The 17465-nt window shown below is 42.2% G+C and overlaps 1 protein-coding gene across 4 annotated transcripts in view; it reads right to left on the bottom strand.

Moving 5' to 3' along the window:
* The window catches only part of AAK1 (AP2 associated kinase 1), a 173129-nt gene that overhangs the window by 85902 nt on the left and 69762 nt on the right, over window positions 1-17465 (bottom strand). For all 4 annotated transcript variants that reach the window (XM_055540537.1, XM_055540539.1, XM_055540541.1 and 1 more), the window contains exon 3: window positions 10148-10266. In XM_055540537.1, coding sequence (XP_055396512.1) covers window positions 10148-10266 — 119 coding nt within the window. The remainder of the gene's footprint in view (window positions 1-10147; window positions 10267-17465) is intronic.

Here is a 17465-nt window from a genome sequence, read left to right on the forward strand (position 1 = left end):
GCCTTTTCTAAATCCAGCTTGAACATCTTGAAGTTCATGGTTCACGTATTGCTGAAGCCTGGCTTGGAGAATTTTGAGCATTACTTTACTAGTGTGTGAGATGAGTGCAATTGTGTGGTAGTTTGAGCATTCTTTGGCATTGCCTTTCTTTGGGATTGGAATGAAAACTGACCTTTTCCAGTCCTGTGGCCACTGCTGAGTTTTCCACATTTGCTGGCATATTGAGTGCAGCACTTTCACAGCATCATCTTTCAGTATTTGAAATAGCTCCACTGGAATTCCATCACCTCCACTAGCTTTGTTCATAGGGATGCTTTCTAAGGCCCACTGGACTTCACATTCCAGGATGTCTGGCTAAGGGTCTAGTATCCATTTTATACAGATGACTCTTATCAAAGAGCATATGATAAGAACAAGGAAAGATGCTAAACACCATTAATTACTAGGAAAATGCAAAGCAAAATTATAAGATTATTACTTCATAACAACTAGAATGGCTGTAATAAAAAACAGAAACAATAAAAAGTGTCAGCAAGGATATGGAGGTTGGAAGCTGCATACACTGCCAGTAGGAATGTAAATAGTGCTGCTTCTATGGAAAATAGTTTGGCATTTTCTCAAAAAGTAAAGTTACCATTTTGCCTTGTAATTTTACCCCTAAGTATATATCCGAGAGAAATGAAACATTATGTTCACAAAAGCTTGTATATAGATGTCGGTAACAGCATTATTCTTAATAGTCAAAGAGTGAAAAAAACCCAGCTGTCCATCAGAATAAACAAAATGTGGTATATCCATACAAAGGATTCCCAGGTGGCTCAGTGGTAAGAACCCACCTACCAATACAGGAGATGCAGGAGACATGGGTTCAACCCTTTGGCTGGAGAGATCCCCTGAAGGAGGAAATGACAACCCACTCTAGTATCCTTGCCTGAAAAATCCCATGGATAGAGGCGCCTGATGGGTTACAGCCCATGGGATTGCCAAGAGTCAGACACGACTGAGCGACTGATCATGCATGCATGCATACCCATAAAATGGAACATCACACAGTCACAGTAAGGAATAAAGTACTGAAACGCTACAACATGGATAAACTTTGAAAACATTAAGCTAAGTGAGAGATGTCAGACACAAGATCTTATTGTATGAGCCCTTTTATAAGAAATATGCAGAATAAGTAACAGAAAGCAGATTAATGGCTGCCAAGGACTAGGGGCAGGGGGAATGGAGAGTGACTGCTAGCGGGTGTGGGGTTTCCTTTCAGGGTGATGGGAAAAAAAAATTCTGGAATTTGATAAATGGTGATGGGTGAATGATATTGTAAGTAAAAAAGTCCCTGAGTTATACTTAAATTATATTTATATTTAAAAGGATGAATCTCAATTTACAAAGAAAAGTAGTATGACAAGATGGGAAAAAATAAAAATAAAATATACAAGGGGGTAAAAGAAAATAAGATCTTTTGACTAGCACTGATCTAAAGCAGTCAGGCAGTCCATGCATGAATCCCTGCTATAGCCTTTTGACCAGAAATTTTCCTAGATTAAGATGACTTTCTCCGGCCTTCAGCCCATCTGCAGACAGCTGTCGCTGTTGATCTTCTTTCAGTTCAGTTCAGTTCAGTTGCTCAGTTGTGTCCGATTTTTGCAACCCCATGAATTGCAGCACGCCAGGCCTCCCTGTCCATCACCAACTCCCGGAGTTTACCCAAACTCATGTCCATCGAGTCGGTGATGCCATCCAGCCATCTCATCCTCTGTCGTCCCCTTCTCCTCCTGCCCCAAATCCCTCCGAGCATCAGGGTCTTTTCCAATGAGTCAACTCTTCGTATGCAGTGGCCAAAGTATTGGAGTTTCAGCTTCATCATCAGTCCTTCCAATGAACACCCAGGACTTATCTCCTTTAGGATGGACTGGCTGGATCTTCTTGCAGTCCAAGGGACTCTCAAGAGTCTTCTCCAACACTTCTTTACATCCAGCTAAAAACTTCCACCATCTGATTCTAGACTGTCTTCTTCAGAACAAAAGAACAAGCTGCATCTATTTTTTCACTTTCCAAACAACTGAAATATTATTTAGACTTATTATTATTGAAATATTATTATTTAGAAAAAAATTATAAGTTTTTTTCTTCTCTAGGTTAAACACACCCACTTTGTTTGACATGGTTTTTAGTCACACCACCATTTTGGCTGCTCCCACATTTAAACACTTCATTTTGTCTATATCCTTTCTGTAAGACTGGCCCCAGGGAATGAATGAAATATGCAGGCCTGGTCTGACTCATGAAGAGCAGACCAGCACTGTCACTCTCTATTAATTCCATTAATGTAACTAAAAATTATATTCTTTTTGGGGGGCATCCACATCATGCTATACAATCATATCAAGTTAACTGACCACTAAAACTTTTAAGTCGTTTTCTATTTGTGCTGCTTTTAATCTCTGCCTTCCCAGAACTGTGCTTGTAAGGTTGATTAGAACAAAAAAAACCCCTCAAGTATATGACCTTACCTTGCTATTTCATCTCATTATAATCAGTCCATTACTCCGATTTTAAGGATAATTTTGATCCTAGTTCTATCATCCAATGCAGTTATTATACTGTCCAACTTTATACTTGGCACACAATTGATAGATATGTCTTCTACTTCTTTAGAGTAGAAGCTATTTATTAAATGTAAAATAACAAAGTTAATGGTAAGCTGCAGTGCTTTTTTCTTAGAAAGTTCCCTCCAAACTAATAGCACATCACTGATCAGAGACCATTACAAACAGTAGCAATTACACTCAGTATCCAGCCTAGACTCTCCATCTTGCTCACAGATCTCTGGTGAATGCCTTTATTCAAATGACACAGTCCACAGTCACTGGATCTATGGCACTCCCATGAGCTCCCTATCCAAAAACCTTCCCAAAGGAGGACATGATGGTGATAGCCCATGGTTTGTCCTTACTCAACCTGAAGGCTCTTTGGATCCTTTCTTACTCATCTAAGTGACTATAAAACAGCTTAAAATTTAATTAAAAAATGAGTAACACATTAACTTCAAAAACCAAAACATAGCAGACAAGTATTTTCAAATCCAGTCCCCATCTCCTTCAGGGAACCCTCCCCTTTCTCTCCCTTCTTTCCTTCTGCCATTCCTCTTTCTCTTCCATCCTTCCAGTGTTTTCTCAAGCAAATTTAAACAATATGTATAATATACACATATAACTCAGAGAGGTAGGGCTGAGCCTCTATTGGACAGAAGTTGGAGTCTGCTGCTGCTGCTGCTGCTAAGTCGCTTCAGTCGTGTCCGACTCTGTGCAACCCCAGAGACGGCAGCCCACCATGCTCCCCCATCCCTGGGATTCTCCAGGCAAGAACACTGGAGTGGGTTGCCATTTCCTTCTCCAATGCATGAAAGTGAAAAGTGAAAATGAAGTCGCTCAGTTGTATCCGACTCTTTGCGACCCCCTGGACTGCAGCCTACCAGGCTCCTCCATCCATGGGATTTTCAAGGCAAGAGTACTGGAGTGGGGTGCCATTGCCTTCTGTGGTTAAAAATATTGCACAGGACTTTCGATTAAAAGTAGTAGCAAATTGTTTCAAAAGTTGAATACATGTATTTATCTCTGCTTCCTTCAAAAGCCTTACTAAATGATGTAAAGTATTTATTTTTAGAAATGAATGAAGTAATTTATTTTTGGCTGCACTGGGTCTTCGTAGTTGTGAGTGAGCTTTCTCTAGCTGCAGTGTGTGGGCTTCTCATTGCAGTGGCTTCTCTAGTTGTGGAACATGAGCTCTAGAGCGCACAGGCTTCAGTGGTCGTGGCCCCTGGGCTCTAGAGTGCACGGGCTTCAGTGGTCGTGGCCCCCAGGCTCTAGAGTGCACGGGCTTCAGTGGTCGTGGCCCCCAGGCTCTAGAGCGCACGGGCTTCAGTGGTCGTGGCCCCTGGGCTCTAGAGCGCACGGGCTTCAGTGGCCGTGGCCCCTGGGCTCTAGAGCGCACAGGCTTCAGTGGTCGTGGCCCCCGGGCTCTAGAGCGCACAGGCTTCAGTGGTCGTGGGCCCCGGGCTCTAGAGTGCACGGGCTTCAGTGGTTCTGGCCCCCAGGCTCTAGAGTGCACGGGCTTCAGTGGTTGTGGCTCACGGGCTTAGCTGCTCCACAGCATGTGGAATCTTCCTAGACCAGGGATGGAACCTCTGTCCCCTGCATTGGCAGGTGGATTCCTATCCACAGTACCATCAGGGAAGTCCAAGTGTTTAATTTTTAAAAAGGCATAAACAGAAGACTTCTGCTTCTGGGAAGGTGAAGTAGATGTACTTTTTCATTTCCTCCTGCTAAGTACACTTATTTTGTACATAAAACTGAATTTAAAATAATTGACTTAATAACAAAAGTCTGAAATGCTGAGTAGAAGGCAGACTGAATAGGAACTTTGGGACCCAAGGAACAACACAGTGGTGAGCTGCCTGGGTTTTCTTTTTGCCGTACGTTTCCCCGACTGAAAACTGAAGAAGCCAGCAAACTGAAACCACCAATGGGTGCAGACCTAAAAAGTCTGCCCTCTCCAGACAGACCCAGAAAAGGGGCAACCCAGTAAGACAGAACTCATAGAAACTAACTGCTCTATGCCAGCCAAAAGCCAAGGAAAAAACCGGCAGCCCTGACCCAGCCATGCCACTAAACACCAAACGGAGAGCCTAGACTTCCAACCTCACTAGTCTGCAACAAATCCCCCAACCTTCCCTTCCGGGTAGGCAGTGTCAGGAGAGGGCTGCGTCAGGACCTTCAGCTCTGAGGTGCTGGGAGAGGAGGCCAAGCAGAGAGTCCAGACTTCCACAAACACCAGGCGGTAACAAGGTCAACTCCCACCACCACGGTATCAACTGAAGCCATAGAGGGGCTAGCAGCAAGGCACTCCCACGTCCCAGGCAGGGAAGGATCAGTGCAAGCCTAACAGGAAACTAGAACTTTTACCTCAATCCAGTAATAATGAGAAGCACTTTCTGGGGTGAAAACAGAGGCCCCACAGGAAACCTGAACTACCTCCACCTAGTAGTAACAAGAGGGCACTTTCCAAGTCCCATCAATCCTCCGCCAGAGCAGAAGAAACCAGGCAGAACAGGAGGTTGACAGAAGATTCAGAAGCTCATAGCACAATATGAAAGCGATGATATTGTCTGTCATACCAAGAACTAGGAAGATCTCAAGCCACATCTATTGACAAGACAGCAGTCAATAGATGCCAAAATGAAGGTGACCAAGAAGACAGATTTGGGCTTCTCTGATAGCTCAGTTGGTAAAGAATCCACCTGCAATGCAGGAGACCCTGATTCAATTTCTGGGTTGGGAAGATGCCCAGGAGAAGGGAAAGGCTACCCACTCCAGTATTCTGGCCTGGAGAATTCCATGAACTGTATAGTCCATGGGGTCACAAAGAGTCGCACACGACTGAGTGACTTTCACTTCAAAATTTCACTTCAAAAAGACAGAATCATCCAGTTATATTAAGCAGTTATGACAAAAGTGCTTAAACCAGCAATTAAGGACATGCTTGAAACAAATGAACAAACAGAAAGCCTCAGCAAAGAAACAAGAAGTGTCATCAAAAACCCAGAAAACCTAAAGAACCACCAAATGGAAATTTTAGAACTGAGAAATGCAATAACCAAAGCAAAAAGCACAATGGATGGGCTCATCAGCAGAATGGAAGGGAGAGAGCAAAGAATCAGTGAACTGAAAGATGGAACAACAGGAATTACCCAGTATGGACCAAAGATAGCAAACAGATTCAAGGGGGAGAAAAAGGACAAAATTAATATGCCTAAGAACAAACTGATATGAATAAATGATTGAGTAAATAATTAAATGAGGGAGATGTGCAGTAAGGTTAGAAAAGGAAGTTAAAGAGAAACACATCAGAAAGGAAAAAATAAAACTGCCTCTATTTGTCAACGACATGGTGGCATACATAGAAAATCCTAAAGACTGGAGAAAAAATTCATAGAACCAGTAAACAAGGTCAGCAAGGTTACAAGATACAAAATAAACACAGAAAAATCAACTGATTTTCTACATCCCAGCAGTAAAAATATGAGCACTGGAATTAATTATCCCATACCATTTATACTCGCTCAAAACAAAAACCAAAACCAAGGTATAAATCTCAGAACACATACAAGGCCTGTATGCTGAAAACTACACAATGTTGATGAAAGAAATCAAGATGTAAATAAATGGAGAGAGGTGCCATATTCATTTACTGGAATACTAAACAGAGAAAAGATGTCATTTCTCCCCAAATTGATATACCAGTTTAATGAAATTATAGCAGAACATTCTGTAGATATGATAAGATTATTCTAAAATTTATATGAAAAGACAAAAGAATGAGAATAATTAAGAAATAATTTTCAGAAAAAAAAGAAGTAGGAGGAATCAGTCTGATTTCAAGACTTATTATAAAGCTATAGTAATCAAGGCTGCGTGGTGCTGGTGGATGAACAGACACAGAGATTAATGGAACAGAACAGAAAATAGAGAAATGTCTGGAGATCAACCCTCACAAATAAGCCCAACTGATTTTTTACAAGAATACTCAAAGAAGGAAAGATCACCTTTTCAACAAATGAACACCCACAAACAATAAAATAAACTTCACCCTAAGTCTCATGCCTTAAAGTTAACTCAAAATGGCTCACAGACTTAAATGCAAAATGTAAACACTTACAGAAAAGAGTAAATAAATAAAATCTTCAGGACTGAGAGCCAGGCAGAGTTCTTAGAAGTTACACCAAAAACACAATCCCCCAAAGGAAAAACTAATAAACTGGACTTCATCAAAATCCCAAACAAAACAAAACCAAAAAGAAGGGTCTTAGAAATTAAAAAGCCTGATATATAAAAAAATGCAACAGTTTGGTTGAATATAAAGTTGAGAAAATTTGCTGGAAAGTAGAAGGATAAGACAAAGAAATGAAAAATGGAAGGAAGAAAACAAAAAGTCAGAAAATCAGTTCAGGAGAACTAACATCCAAATACTAGTAGTAAAGGAAGACAGAAAAGGAAATCATCAAATGAGACCAAATGAAATTCTCCCCACACAAGGATATGAGTTTGTAGATTAAATGAGACCACCAAACAACAAACCTAATAAATTAAAAAATGCACCCACCAAGATATATCATCAATTTTGTAACACTGTAAGCAAAGAAGAATTTACAAATTTCTAGGGAGAGAAAATGGGTCACAGCCAAAGGACAAGGTATTAGAATGACTTTGGATTTCCCAAACTCAACAATGAAGCTAAAACACAGTAGAGCAATGCTTTCAATATCTCAATGATACTATTTCCAATCCAGACTTCTATATGCAAACTACCACATGTGTGAATGTAAAACAAAGATACTTCCAGACCTGCAAGTTATCAAAAACTGACCTACAGTACATCAGGAAGCTCCTGGAGGACAAGTTCCCCCAAAAGGAGAAAGCAGAGCGAAAAGAGGAGGCGACAAATCTGACAAGAAAGAGAAGCAAAAAGAATGGCCAGAAAATCCCAAGACAAGACAGTAAACTGTCCTAGAGAGCAACCAACTCAGATTTCATCAAGTCTGAAGACTGACAGAGATTTCCTCAAGATGATAAAACAGAACATGTTCAGAAGTATTTTTAAAAGGATTTAAACAATTTGGGGGAGAGTTTGAAATTGTGCAAAAACACACAGAAAACTGAGATTTAAAAAACCTAAAAAACAAAAAAAAGACAATGATTAATTCCAGTGGGGAGAAAAAAAAGAAAGGAACAGTCATCATAGTCCACTTAGAAGATTCGGCAAAAACAATGTTTTCTTACATAATAATGTAAAAACTAATATTAACATAAATGACAGATTGCCAAACTTATGGCTATTTTGGAAGAATGGGAATGAGAATAATGAAAGTATTTGGAGGGAAGGGCATGTAGGGAATGAAAGAACGCCAACTTTTTACTTTCCATAGTACGTATCGCCTAAAATGGAGGGGGGGAGAACAATTAGCAACATCAGCTTGTTACTTAGAAATATATCAAATGAACCCACTAAAAGTGGTGGCCTCAGGGACCTTGCAGTGGCACAGGAGGACCCCTCAGGGAACTGCTTGATGTTTTTTGTAATAAGCTTACTCCAATTATTTGAGTGTTCAAGTTTTGGAAAAATATAAACTAAAAAATCAAATTCTCATTGCTAATACATGGCTGCCGCAGAATGTGAACCATGTAATTTAATTCCAAATCAGGTCCATTAATTTATGAGCTCCTAAGGGGCCCACAACTTCTTAGCTGCTTTACTCCAACACCTGCCTAGCACAAAATAAGCCCTCCAAACTCGTTTCTGAATGAGTGGGAGAAAGTTCAAGAGTGGGATTAACTCTAACACCTGAAAATGAATGAGAAAGGCATTTTGGCAGAGGAGAGAGCAGAAGGGAAGAGCGGAAGTGGAGTGGGAGAGCTGAGCAAGGAGAAGGGGCGGTGGGGGAGGAGGAACAGCATCCAGGAAACACTGGGTGGAGAAAGGGAAACACAGCAGCGTGGCTGTGGGGAGCCAAGTGGTGGGGCAGCGGGAGGACACTGGCGCCTGAGGACAGATCCACATGGCCCTGACTATATGTCTATCAGCCTTGGGGGGTGTTTTTGCTTGCTTTGCAATGATGACAGCAACATTTATTTCTGTCAACAGTTTCTTCCCAAATAGTTTTAGCTTTCTGGAATCTACACATCACCAGGCTCTCTCAAGTCCTGAGCTGTACCACTTGCTACTCTACAAGCAGCCGCTGAAAGGGCAGTCGCACAATGGCAAGCAAAGCCTGGGGGATCCCCACGTTGCCACTCTTACCCATTTTCTGGACCTCTTTCTTAATGCGCTTACCAAGAGCATTAAAATGCAGGGCACAAAGGAGCCATCACCCCTAGGTGACATGTGCGTCTGCTACAATCATTATTCATATATTCATTTCATCCAAAGTTTAAGTAGTTCCTTTATGTTAGGCAATGTACTGGAATACAAAGTCTCTGGTTTCAAATAACTTACTTTCTAAATTACTTATAAAATAACATGATAAGGAACACAACTGACACAAACAAAAGTACTGAGGAAACACAAAGGCATAATAAAGGACTACCCAAATTTCTTAAATGTGTAATGTCAAACAGAAGTGAAAGAAAGTGAATACTCCAACAAACTCCCATATACGCATCACCCTGCTGGTGCAATAATCAATTCATTGCCAATCTTGTTTCTCTTCTAAACCCACTCATTTAATTTCAAGAAATCACATTATTTCATCCACAAATATTTCATCAAATATCTAACAGATGGGGTCTCTTTCTTTAAACACAAGAAGAACCTAAATCCTGAAAACTGAGGATTTATGAAGTGAGATATAATTAATATATAAAAGGCACAGATTTTAAGATGCCCAACTGAGGTCTGACAATTGTGCAGCCATAACCACTACCCAAAACAGGATACAGAACAATGTCCGTGGCCCAGAAAGTTCCCATATACCCCTTTCTAGTGAATTTCTCACAACCAGATAGCCACTTTCTGATCTCTATTACCATGGGTCACTTTTGCTTATTCTTAACCTTTTATAAATGGAATCAGAGTATGTATGAGTAAACATTTCTAGGCAAAAAAAAAAAAAAGAAAAAGCAGAAGCATTCTGGGGGGAAGGATGACATGGACAAAATACAAAGATGTGGAAGGCTACGTCATCATTCACAGAATGATGAAGGACTTGAGAGGGTTGAAAACTAGGACTGGTAGCTGATAGATGATAAGACTACAAGAAGAGATGTGTTGGCAACCTCAGATCTCTGTAACTATTAATAATTCTGGGAACCAAGCTGTTAAGTATGTTTTTCCCAGTGCCTCAAACTATTTCTCTGACCTGAAAATTGGTCAGTTCTCTCAATATGCTTCTACTCCTCAACTCTCCAGCTGAGAATGACTGAGGCAGGAGCAACACCCTATGTCCCTTGGCTGTTCACTCCCATCTTGGGTGAGGCCTCACTGTCATCTCAGGGAAGGAAAGAAGCACCCCCCGGGGCTTTCTTATGAGAGGGCATAGTCCCTCCCCAACATTTGAACAAGTGAGCCCAAGTCTGATGGGCAACCTTACCATTATCTGGATTTCTCTCTTGCACACCTGGAGATCATGCTCGTTGTTGACAAACATGCGTTTCAAGGCACATTTCATTCCATTGCTTGTCCTCACCAGAAACACGATGGCAAATCCACCTGGGAGAGAAGCACACACACAAGCTCTTGTAAGTCATGTAGAAGTCAGTCGAATGACCATGAGGCTGCAGGCTGCTGATGTCACTGCTAATGGTTCTGATGCCATCGTCAGCTAGGCCTAGGGCTGGTCTGGCACAAATGCATTCTTAAGAGTCTGGGACTCAGAGGTATCGTTTGTGGGATAGGGTAGCAAGAAATCAGAAAAACTGTTCCTGAACTATCTAAAACAAAACAAAACAAAACAGGAGAATAATAGATAAACAGATGAATGAAAAGATGAAAAAAAAGAACCAACTACATTCCAACTGCTCTCCTGGGCACTCTGTCATCGTGAAGTCATGAAGTCAGTCATGTCCGACTCTCTGTGATCCCATGGACTGTAGCCCACCAGGCTCCTCCATCCATGGAATTTTCTAGGCAAGAGTACTGGAGTGGGTTGCCATTTCCTTCTCCAAGGGATCTTCCCTACCCAGGGATCGAACCCGGGTATCCCACATTATGTGCAGACGCTTTACCGTCTGAGCCACCAGGGAATCACTCGCCTGGGCACTCTGAGCTCTTGTTAATTCATACCACAATCCTAGGAAGCCAGGTGATATTCTTCCCTGTAAGACAATTACTCTCTGAAGAAAACAGAGGCTTAAAGAGATTAGATTCAACCAAGGACTTCTTTAAAAGAAAAAGAAAAAAAACACCTAAGTCCAATACTTAAACAGAGAGGCTTGGAAATTATTTCAAAAACCGTTCTAAGATAGTTGGCAATCAATTTCGAGAATCTACTTCCCTTCCTTTCTTCTCATCCCTCCTCACCTCATCCCCTGACTAATCAACAATACACTTGGAGGATTATTTCTGCCCTCCCTACCTCATGGGCTGTTGAGAAGACACAGACACAGTTAGGAAAGAGCCACTCTACACAGCAGCCACCAGGGAAGCACGATGATTACTGGGCAGATTTTTTTAATGTCTGCACTAACCCTTCTCTAAAACACAGTTCATAATTCATTAAAAGAGATTACTATAACTCTAACAGGAATCCTTCAATGCTCTAAACTGGTTATACTTTGGTGTTCCACAAATTCTTAGAACCCCTAACCTTGACCTCACTCTTCAGACACTGTCAGAGGCCTTCAGGTCCACTGTTAAAAAGAGTTTGGGTAGATAAGGTGCAGCAAAGCTATCAAAGGTGAAGCTTTGGAATAAGCAGCAGTTACATCAGACACTTAGTCTATCTGCCTGCTCACACACCTGCATTAACTTAGCTTGTACTACCCTGCACATTGACCCTGGGTACTGAAAAAAACTGCTAGGCTGTTCTTTGCTGAGCTACTAGGGAAGCCCTCTTTGCATGGAGGTGATGACTAATTGGATGCAGCTGAACACAGAGAGAAGTCAGCAGTACAGGAACTTGAGCTGGGGTTATGGCATAGTCCTGGGGTGAGACAGGACCATTAGTAGTGATTATAGAGACCTCAGGCCTGTGATATAAGACCCGGGTCCCAACCATTCCACTCGAAATCCTCGAAGACCCAGCAGCCCTCCAGCAGCTGTCTGTCAATGTTCTCAGTATTTCCTGTTGTATCTTTATAATAACTGTTCTTTTTCAAATTAACTTGAGTAGGATTCTGTTCCATGCAACCAAAGAGAACCTTAATCATGCAGCATTGTTGCGTTTTTTCATAAAGCACACACATAATTCTGTGTTAAAAAAATTTTGAACAGACTCAAATGTTCCAAATGTGCGTTTTGATAATGATTTAGCAGAGACTGCATGTTTGTGTATTTCCTGTCATGGTGCTCTTCAGTACTCAGATAAACACTAAAATTTACCATCCAGTCTTTCATTTCAGCTGTCATCGCTCTAATTTTTGTACCTCAATAACATTTTTCATTTTCGTATAATAAAGTCCACTCATACTGCTCAACTGTCGATTTAATTCTACAATTTTGAGTACTTACCATAAAAGATTTTTAAAACCCTAGCATGCATCGACAATAGACAGAAGTCTAACACACATGCAAAAGAACGCAATTCTAAGATGCATATTTTTACATTTTAATTTTTAGGATCAGAATTTTCTTCTAATAAATATGTACATTTAATGCAGTACTATTTGTCTTCCCTTTCCCCCTCAAAAGCCATTAAATTCATGATGTGTCTTATAAGCAATTAAACTTGGAGAAAATAATAGTATTAATATAAATGATAAATTATACAATTTCCATGCATAATCATAATTGTTGTGTGAACAATACAGGTAGGTATTTCTTTTACAGATTTTGAATTTCTCTTTAAATCACAGAACTGCAGACTTTGCACCAGCCGTGCTTCTGTGCTGTGCTCAGTTGCTCATTCATGTCTGACTCTGCAACCCCATGGACTGTAGCCCGCCAGGCTTCTCTGTCCATGGGATTTTCCCAGCAAGAATACTGGAGTGGGTTGCCATTTCCTTCTTCAAGCAGTGCTGCTACAGAGTGTTAAGTCCTAGCATTTTGCTTTATGGGGGAGGAACCACATTTTTAGGACCCAATGGCTAGTTGTGGGCAGAACCTGGACCAGCGTTATTGTCCTAATTATCTAAAAAGTGTTCTTTCCACTTAGTGAAAACTGTGCAATACTCATTTAGATCACAAGGAGACACCTGACGGTGCTGCAGAACAGAAGCTGGGAATGACTCGTTCCTACAGTTCTGACATGCGGCACCACTAAAGGACAAGGTGAGCCTGGAGGAGCAGGTTGGTGATGTGGCAATTCGAGATAACTGCCACCAGGTGGGAGCAGTGCAGCTTTCTTCACCAGGTAGCAAGATGACATTTCCAGACAGGACTGGAGAATCAGTTCCAAGGCCTATGGCAGGATCCAGTCAAGCATAACTGGTTGAGAAATGCCAGCACAGACTCTCAAAGTCTATGAACAACATTAATCTACAGACAAAGAAATGAGCCGCTATGCTTCCCACAAACAGAATCACGTTTTAGGCATCTATGCCTATTAAGGGGCTTATTTGCAGGCACGTGCTGCATGCTAAGTCGCTTCAGTCGTGTCTGACCCTTGAAGACCCTAAGAACTGTAGCCCGCCAGGTTCCTCTGTCCATGGGATTTCCCAGGTAAGACCACTGGAGTGGGTTGCCATGACCTCCTCCAGGGAATCTTGCCAACCCAGGGATCAAACCTGCATCTTTTATGTCTCCTGCATTGGCAGGTGGGTTCTTTACCACTAGCGCCACATGGGCACTTGCAGGTAAGAAGCATTTAAATCACAGCTTAAAAACTAAAACAGAAATAATATTGTAACAAGGACAATAAAGACTTAAAAAAATGATCCACATAAAAAAAAAATCTTGAAAAAGAAAAATTGAAGCCTGACAGGATTTGTCAGTTTAAAGATATTAGTCACTTTCACCACATGGCTGACTAAGAGGAGTGTAAATTTCAGGTAGAGCGCAAACAGCATGAATCTTCTTCACCACAGGCCCACATCTGCCACGCGTATCAGGGTGAGAAGAGGCTTGGCCACAGCTGAAGAGGGTATGGGGATTACAGAAGGCAGCTATCAGGCTTCAAGAGAGGTGCTTACCTAAAAATGAGTTGCATCCCTACATCTTGATTAAATGGAAAAATCTAAAGCTGAGCTGGGGAGAGTTTGCACAGAGAGAAGAAAAGCTAACATTCAGCAGAGCCCGTGCCAGTCTGCCCATTGGAGCCTGTGCCAATCGCTCTGCCTACTGGCATTTTTTAAAACACTAAGATAATCTTCAGGATTTTGCTGAAATCCATTTCTTAGGAAAATTCGTGGATGTATTGAATTGTAACAGGAAAAAGGATCTGACCCATTATGTGAGGTAAGGGAAAGAGGCAGGACAGGATAACTTTGACAGACTCACTTTTACCAATTCATTTTAAATCCAGAAATATTTTTATTTCCACAAAGAAACATGCTTTCTCCCACTTTCCCTAAAATACACAGTACTCTTGGCCTCACTTTCTCCCTCTAATTTCTGATGATGCAGATGGGTACTTTCCACTCACTATATGAATTAGAGGTTTTGTGTTTGGTTCCCCTCTGTATCTTCATGCCCAAGAACAGCACCTGACACATAGCGAGTCCTCAAAAATGAATTAGCTTTCCTCTTAATGAGGAGAGATTAGAAAAGACTACAGAGAGTGGTGGAGATTGTGGAAAACCAAAGTATATGGTCCATGTAAAGGAGCCGCTTCTATACAACTCAAGTTAATTATTGCCCTGTCGCAATGCAAGAGATGAGAGACTCGGGTTAAATCCCTGGGTGGGGAATATCCCCTGGAGAAGGAAATGGCAACCCACTCCAGTATTCTTGCCTGAAAAATCCCATGGACAGAGGAGCCTGGTGGGCTACAGTCCATAGGGTCTCTAACAGCTGGACAGGACTGAGCAACTGAGCACACACACAGAGAGAAATATGGACACTGTTCTAATACCAACACTTGGTTTTATTGGTCTTCCTATTTTAGCCATCTATTGAGTGTGTAGTGATATTTAACTGTGATTTTAATTTGCATTTCCCAATAGATCGCTTATCTTTCAAATTCAGGATTACCTGCTTTCTACCACTGTCCTGATAAAAGGCTTTAATGAGCACAGTATCAACGAGTCACCAATGAAATTACTGAGATAACTTGGACTTCTACCTCTCAGGCAAAGATGACAGAAATGGCTATCTCTCTCTGAGGGAAAAAAGGAAAGAGAGAATTTGTAATACATGAAAGAAAAAGTGAAAGTGTAGTCGCCCAGTCGTGTCCAACTATTTGTGACCCCCTGGACTCTAGCCTGCCAGGCTCCTCTGTCCATGGGATTCCTCAGGCAGGAATACTGGAGTGGGTTGCCATTCCCTTCTCCAGGGGATCTTCCCGATCCAGAGATTGAACCCAGGTCTTCGGCACTGCAGGCAGATTCTTTATCATCTGAGCCACCAGGGAAGCCCTTTGTAATACAAAGAGAGGGGATTATATAATTGCTAAAATCTTGTTCAACTTTAACATCAACAGGAGATCATGGTCATCAACATCATTATCTGGACTGAAATCTTTTAAACAGAACCTTCTCAAGGAGCCTGATCATGCTATTCAACACTGGCAATGGGGCTTTTGAAGTAACTGTAGTACAGCTCCTGGCTTTCTCTAAAATAAGCAATCATGCTAGGTGGTACCAGGCCCTGGGGGCTCTTCTGAATGAATTAAGACACCAGTGACTCCACTTAGCAAGGAGGAGTGAGGGATGGGGAGGGAAGCTGAATGAGAAGAGAAGGAAAGCACCAAACTGATGATCTGAGCAGTGATATGCACAGAGATAGGGAACAGCTGGGCAGACAATGAGAATGATTAGACCGTGAAACAAAGAAGCCCATCATGGTGCTGAGGCAGGGTTTCTGGATTTGCTGCCAAAGAGGTTTTTGGTGGGTATTTAGCGATCGAGCCTGGAGTCTGGGTTACCAACATCTGCGGCTTGCTTATTTCCTGAAGGTAAAAGGAAACTTCATTTCCTATCATGGGTCCCATCCAGACCTTGAGGAATGGCTTCCACTTGTGTGAGAGGAAAGGAAACAGAAACCAGAGCCAGGGGAAACTACAATGAGGGAAACTTCACCCAGACCCACACTCTGCTCATGTCCTCCACTTCTCCACCCTACACGTTCTGTGTTTCTCTTTCAAAATAAGGTTTAACCCAATGACTGCTATTTACTTAATGCAGTTTCTCTTGGAACTAACAGAAAGCTAGCATAAAATAAAACAGCTTTCTGAAGCTTCACTGAAGAATCAGACAGAGAGAGGACTTCCCTGGTGGCACAGTGGATAAGAATCCGCCTGCCAGTGCAGGGGAGTCAGGTTCAATCTCTGGTCTAGGAGGATTCCATATGCCTCCAAAGAGCTGAGCCCACGCCACAACTACTGAAGACCACGTGCCTAGAGCCCGTGCCCCACAACAAGGGAAGCTGCCAATATGAGAAGCCCACCCTCCGCCCCTGAAGAGTAGCCCCTTACCCCAAAACTAGAGAAAGCCCACGCACTGCCATGAAGATCCAGCGCAGCCAAAAATTAATTAACAAATAATAATCAGAGAGCGAATCCAGTTAAAGTGGTATTAACCCAGGAGATATAAAAGAAAGGACAACACTGGATAAGTTACTGGATCTCTTTGGTCTCCATTTCCTCAACTGCAGAAATTAAGGCCAAATTAGTGATATTTAAATGAATGGGTCCCTCGGAGACTTAGGATTACAGGAGATGCTGCGGTGGCTCTACATACAGCTTCCTTTTATCTGCTGAATATTCATTCTGAAAAAAGGGGGGAAACTCTGCTTTCAAGGAGAAAAAACCCAAAGAATAGTCCATATCCCTATATAAAGGTAAGGAGTACAGCACTGTGAGTCACACAAACAGCCTTTACCTGCAAGCCTACCACCGACACATATGTGCACAGGCAGCTACAGAGGTGGGAGGAGTCGGGGCAGGGCCACCAGATCCACTCTATACTGAGACCGTGGAGTATTCCTGTGGAGTCCAGCAGGTTAGGTTCAAACCCTGGCTCAGGAAAGCCACGGTCTCCCTTTCACCTTTCAAAGGCGGCTGAGATTCACCTCTTAGCTTTGGGGAGGACCGAATGACAGGCAAGACACCATCATATCCACAGGAGGGATATGATGAATACAGGTTGTCTGGCCTTACCTCCTCCCCACCCAAATCCTCTGTATTTATGGTAGATACAAGTGGTATCTAAATGAATGTCGTTAAAGTTTTAAATCTGGAGTATCTTCTTGAGATAAAGGGCATAAACTCAAATACCTACAGGGGCCAGACAGACCATCTAAAGCAGGGAGACAGTGCAGGCACAACAAAGTATACAGCGGGAGCCTGCTGATGGGAGATCATGAGCAGGGGCGGACCCGGGCAAACCAGAAAGGGCACACCCCGTTCATGAGGCGGCTGCTTCCCAGTGAAGGCCAGCTGTTGCCATGGAGGAATGTGGGCTGAGGGCTGCCAAGTTTTTTGATTTCCAAAAGAAGCTCGATTTTTAGGAGAAATCTCCTGATTTTTAAATCCTGGCTACAACTGTAGAAAAGCTCTTCACCCCTGTGCAAGTCAAGGAAACCCATTTCCAGGCTAGGGCTGAACGAGACAGCCCAACTTCAACTTTTACGAGAGTCCTGTGAAGTAGCGGGAC

The sequence above is a fragment of the Bubalus kerabau genome, chromosome 11 (genome assembly GCF_029407905.1).
Source record: "Bubalus kerabau isolate K-KA32 ecotype Philippines breed swamp buffalo chromosome 11, PCC_UOA_SB_1v2, whole genome shotgun sequence".
Classification (NCBI taxonomy): domain Eukaryota; kingdom Metazoa; phylum Chordata; class Mammalia; order Artiodactyla; family Bovidae; genus Bubalus; species Bubalus kerabau.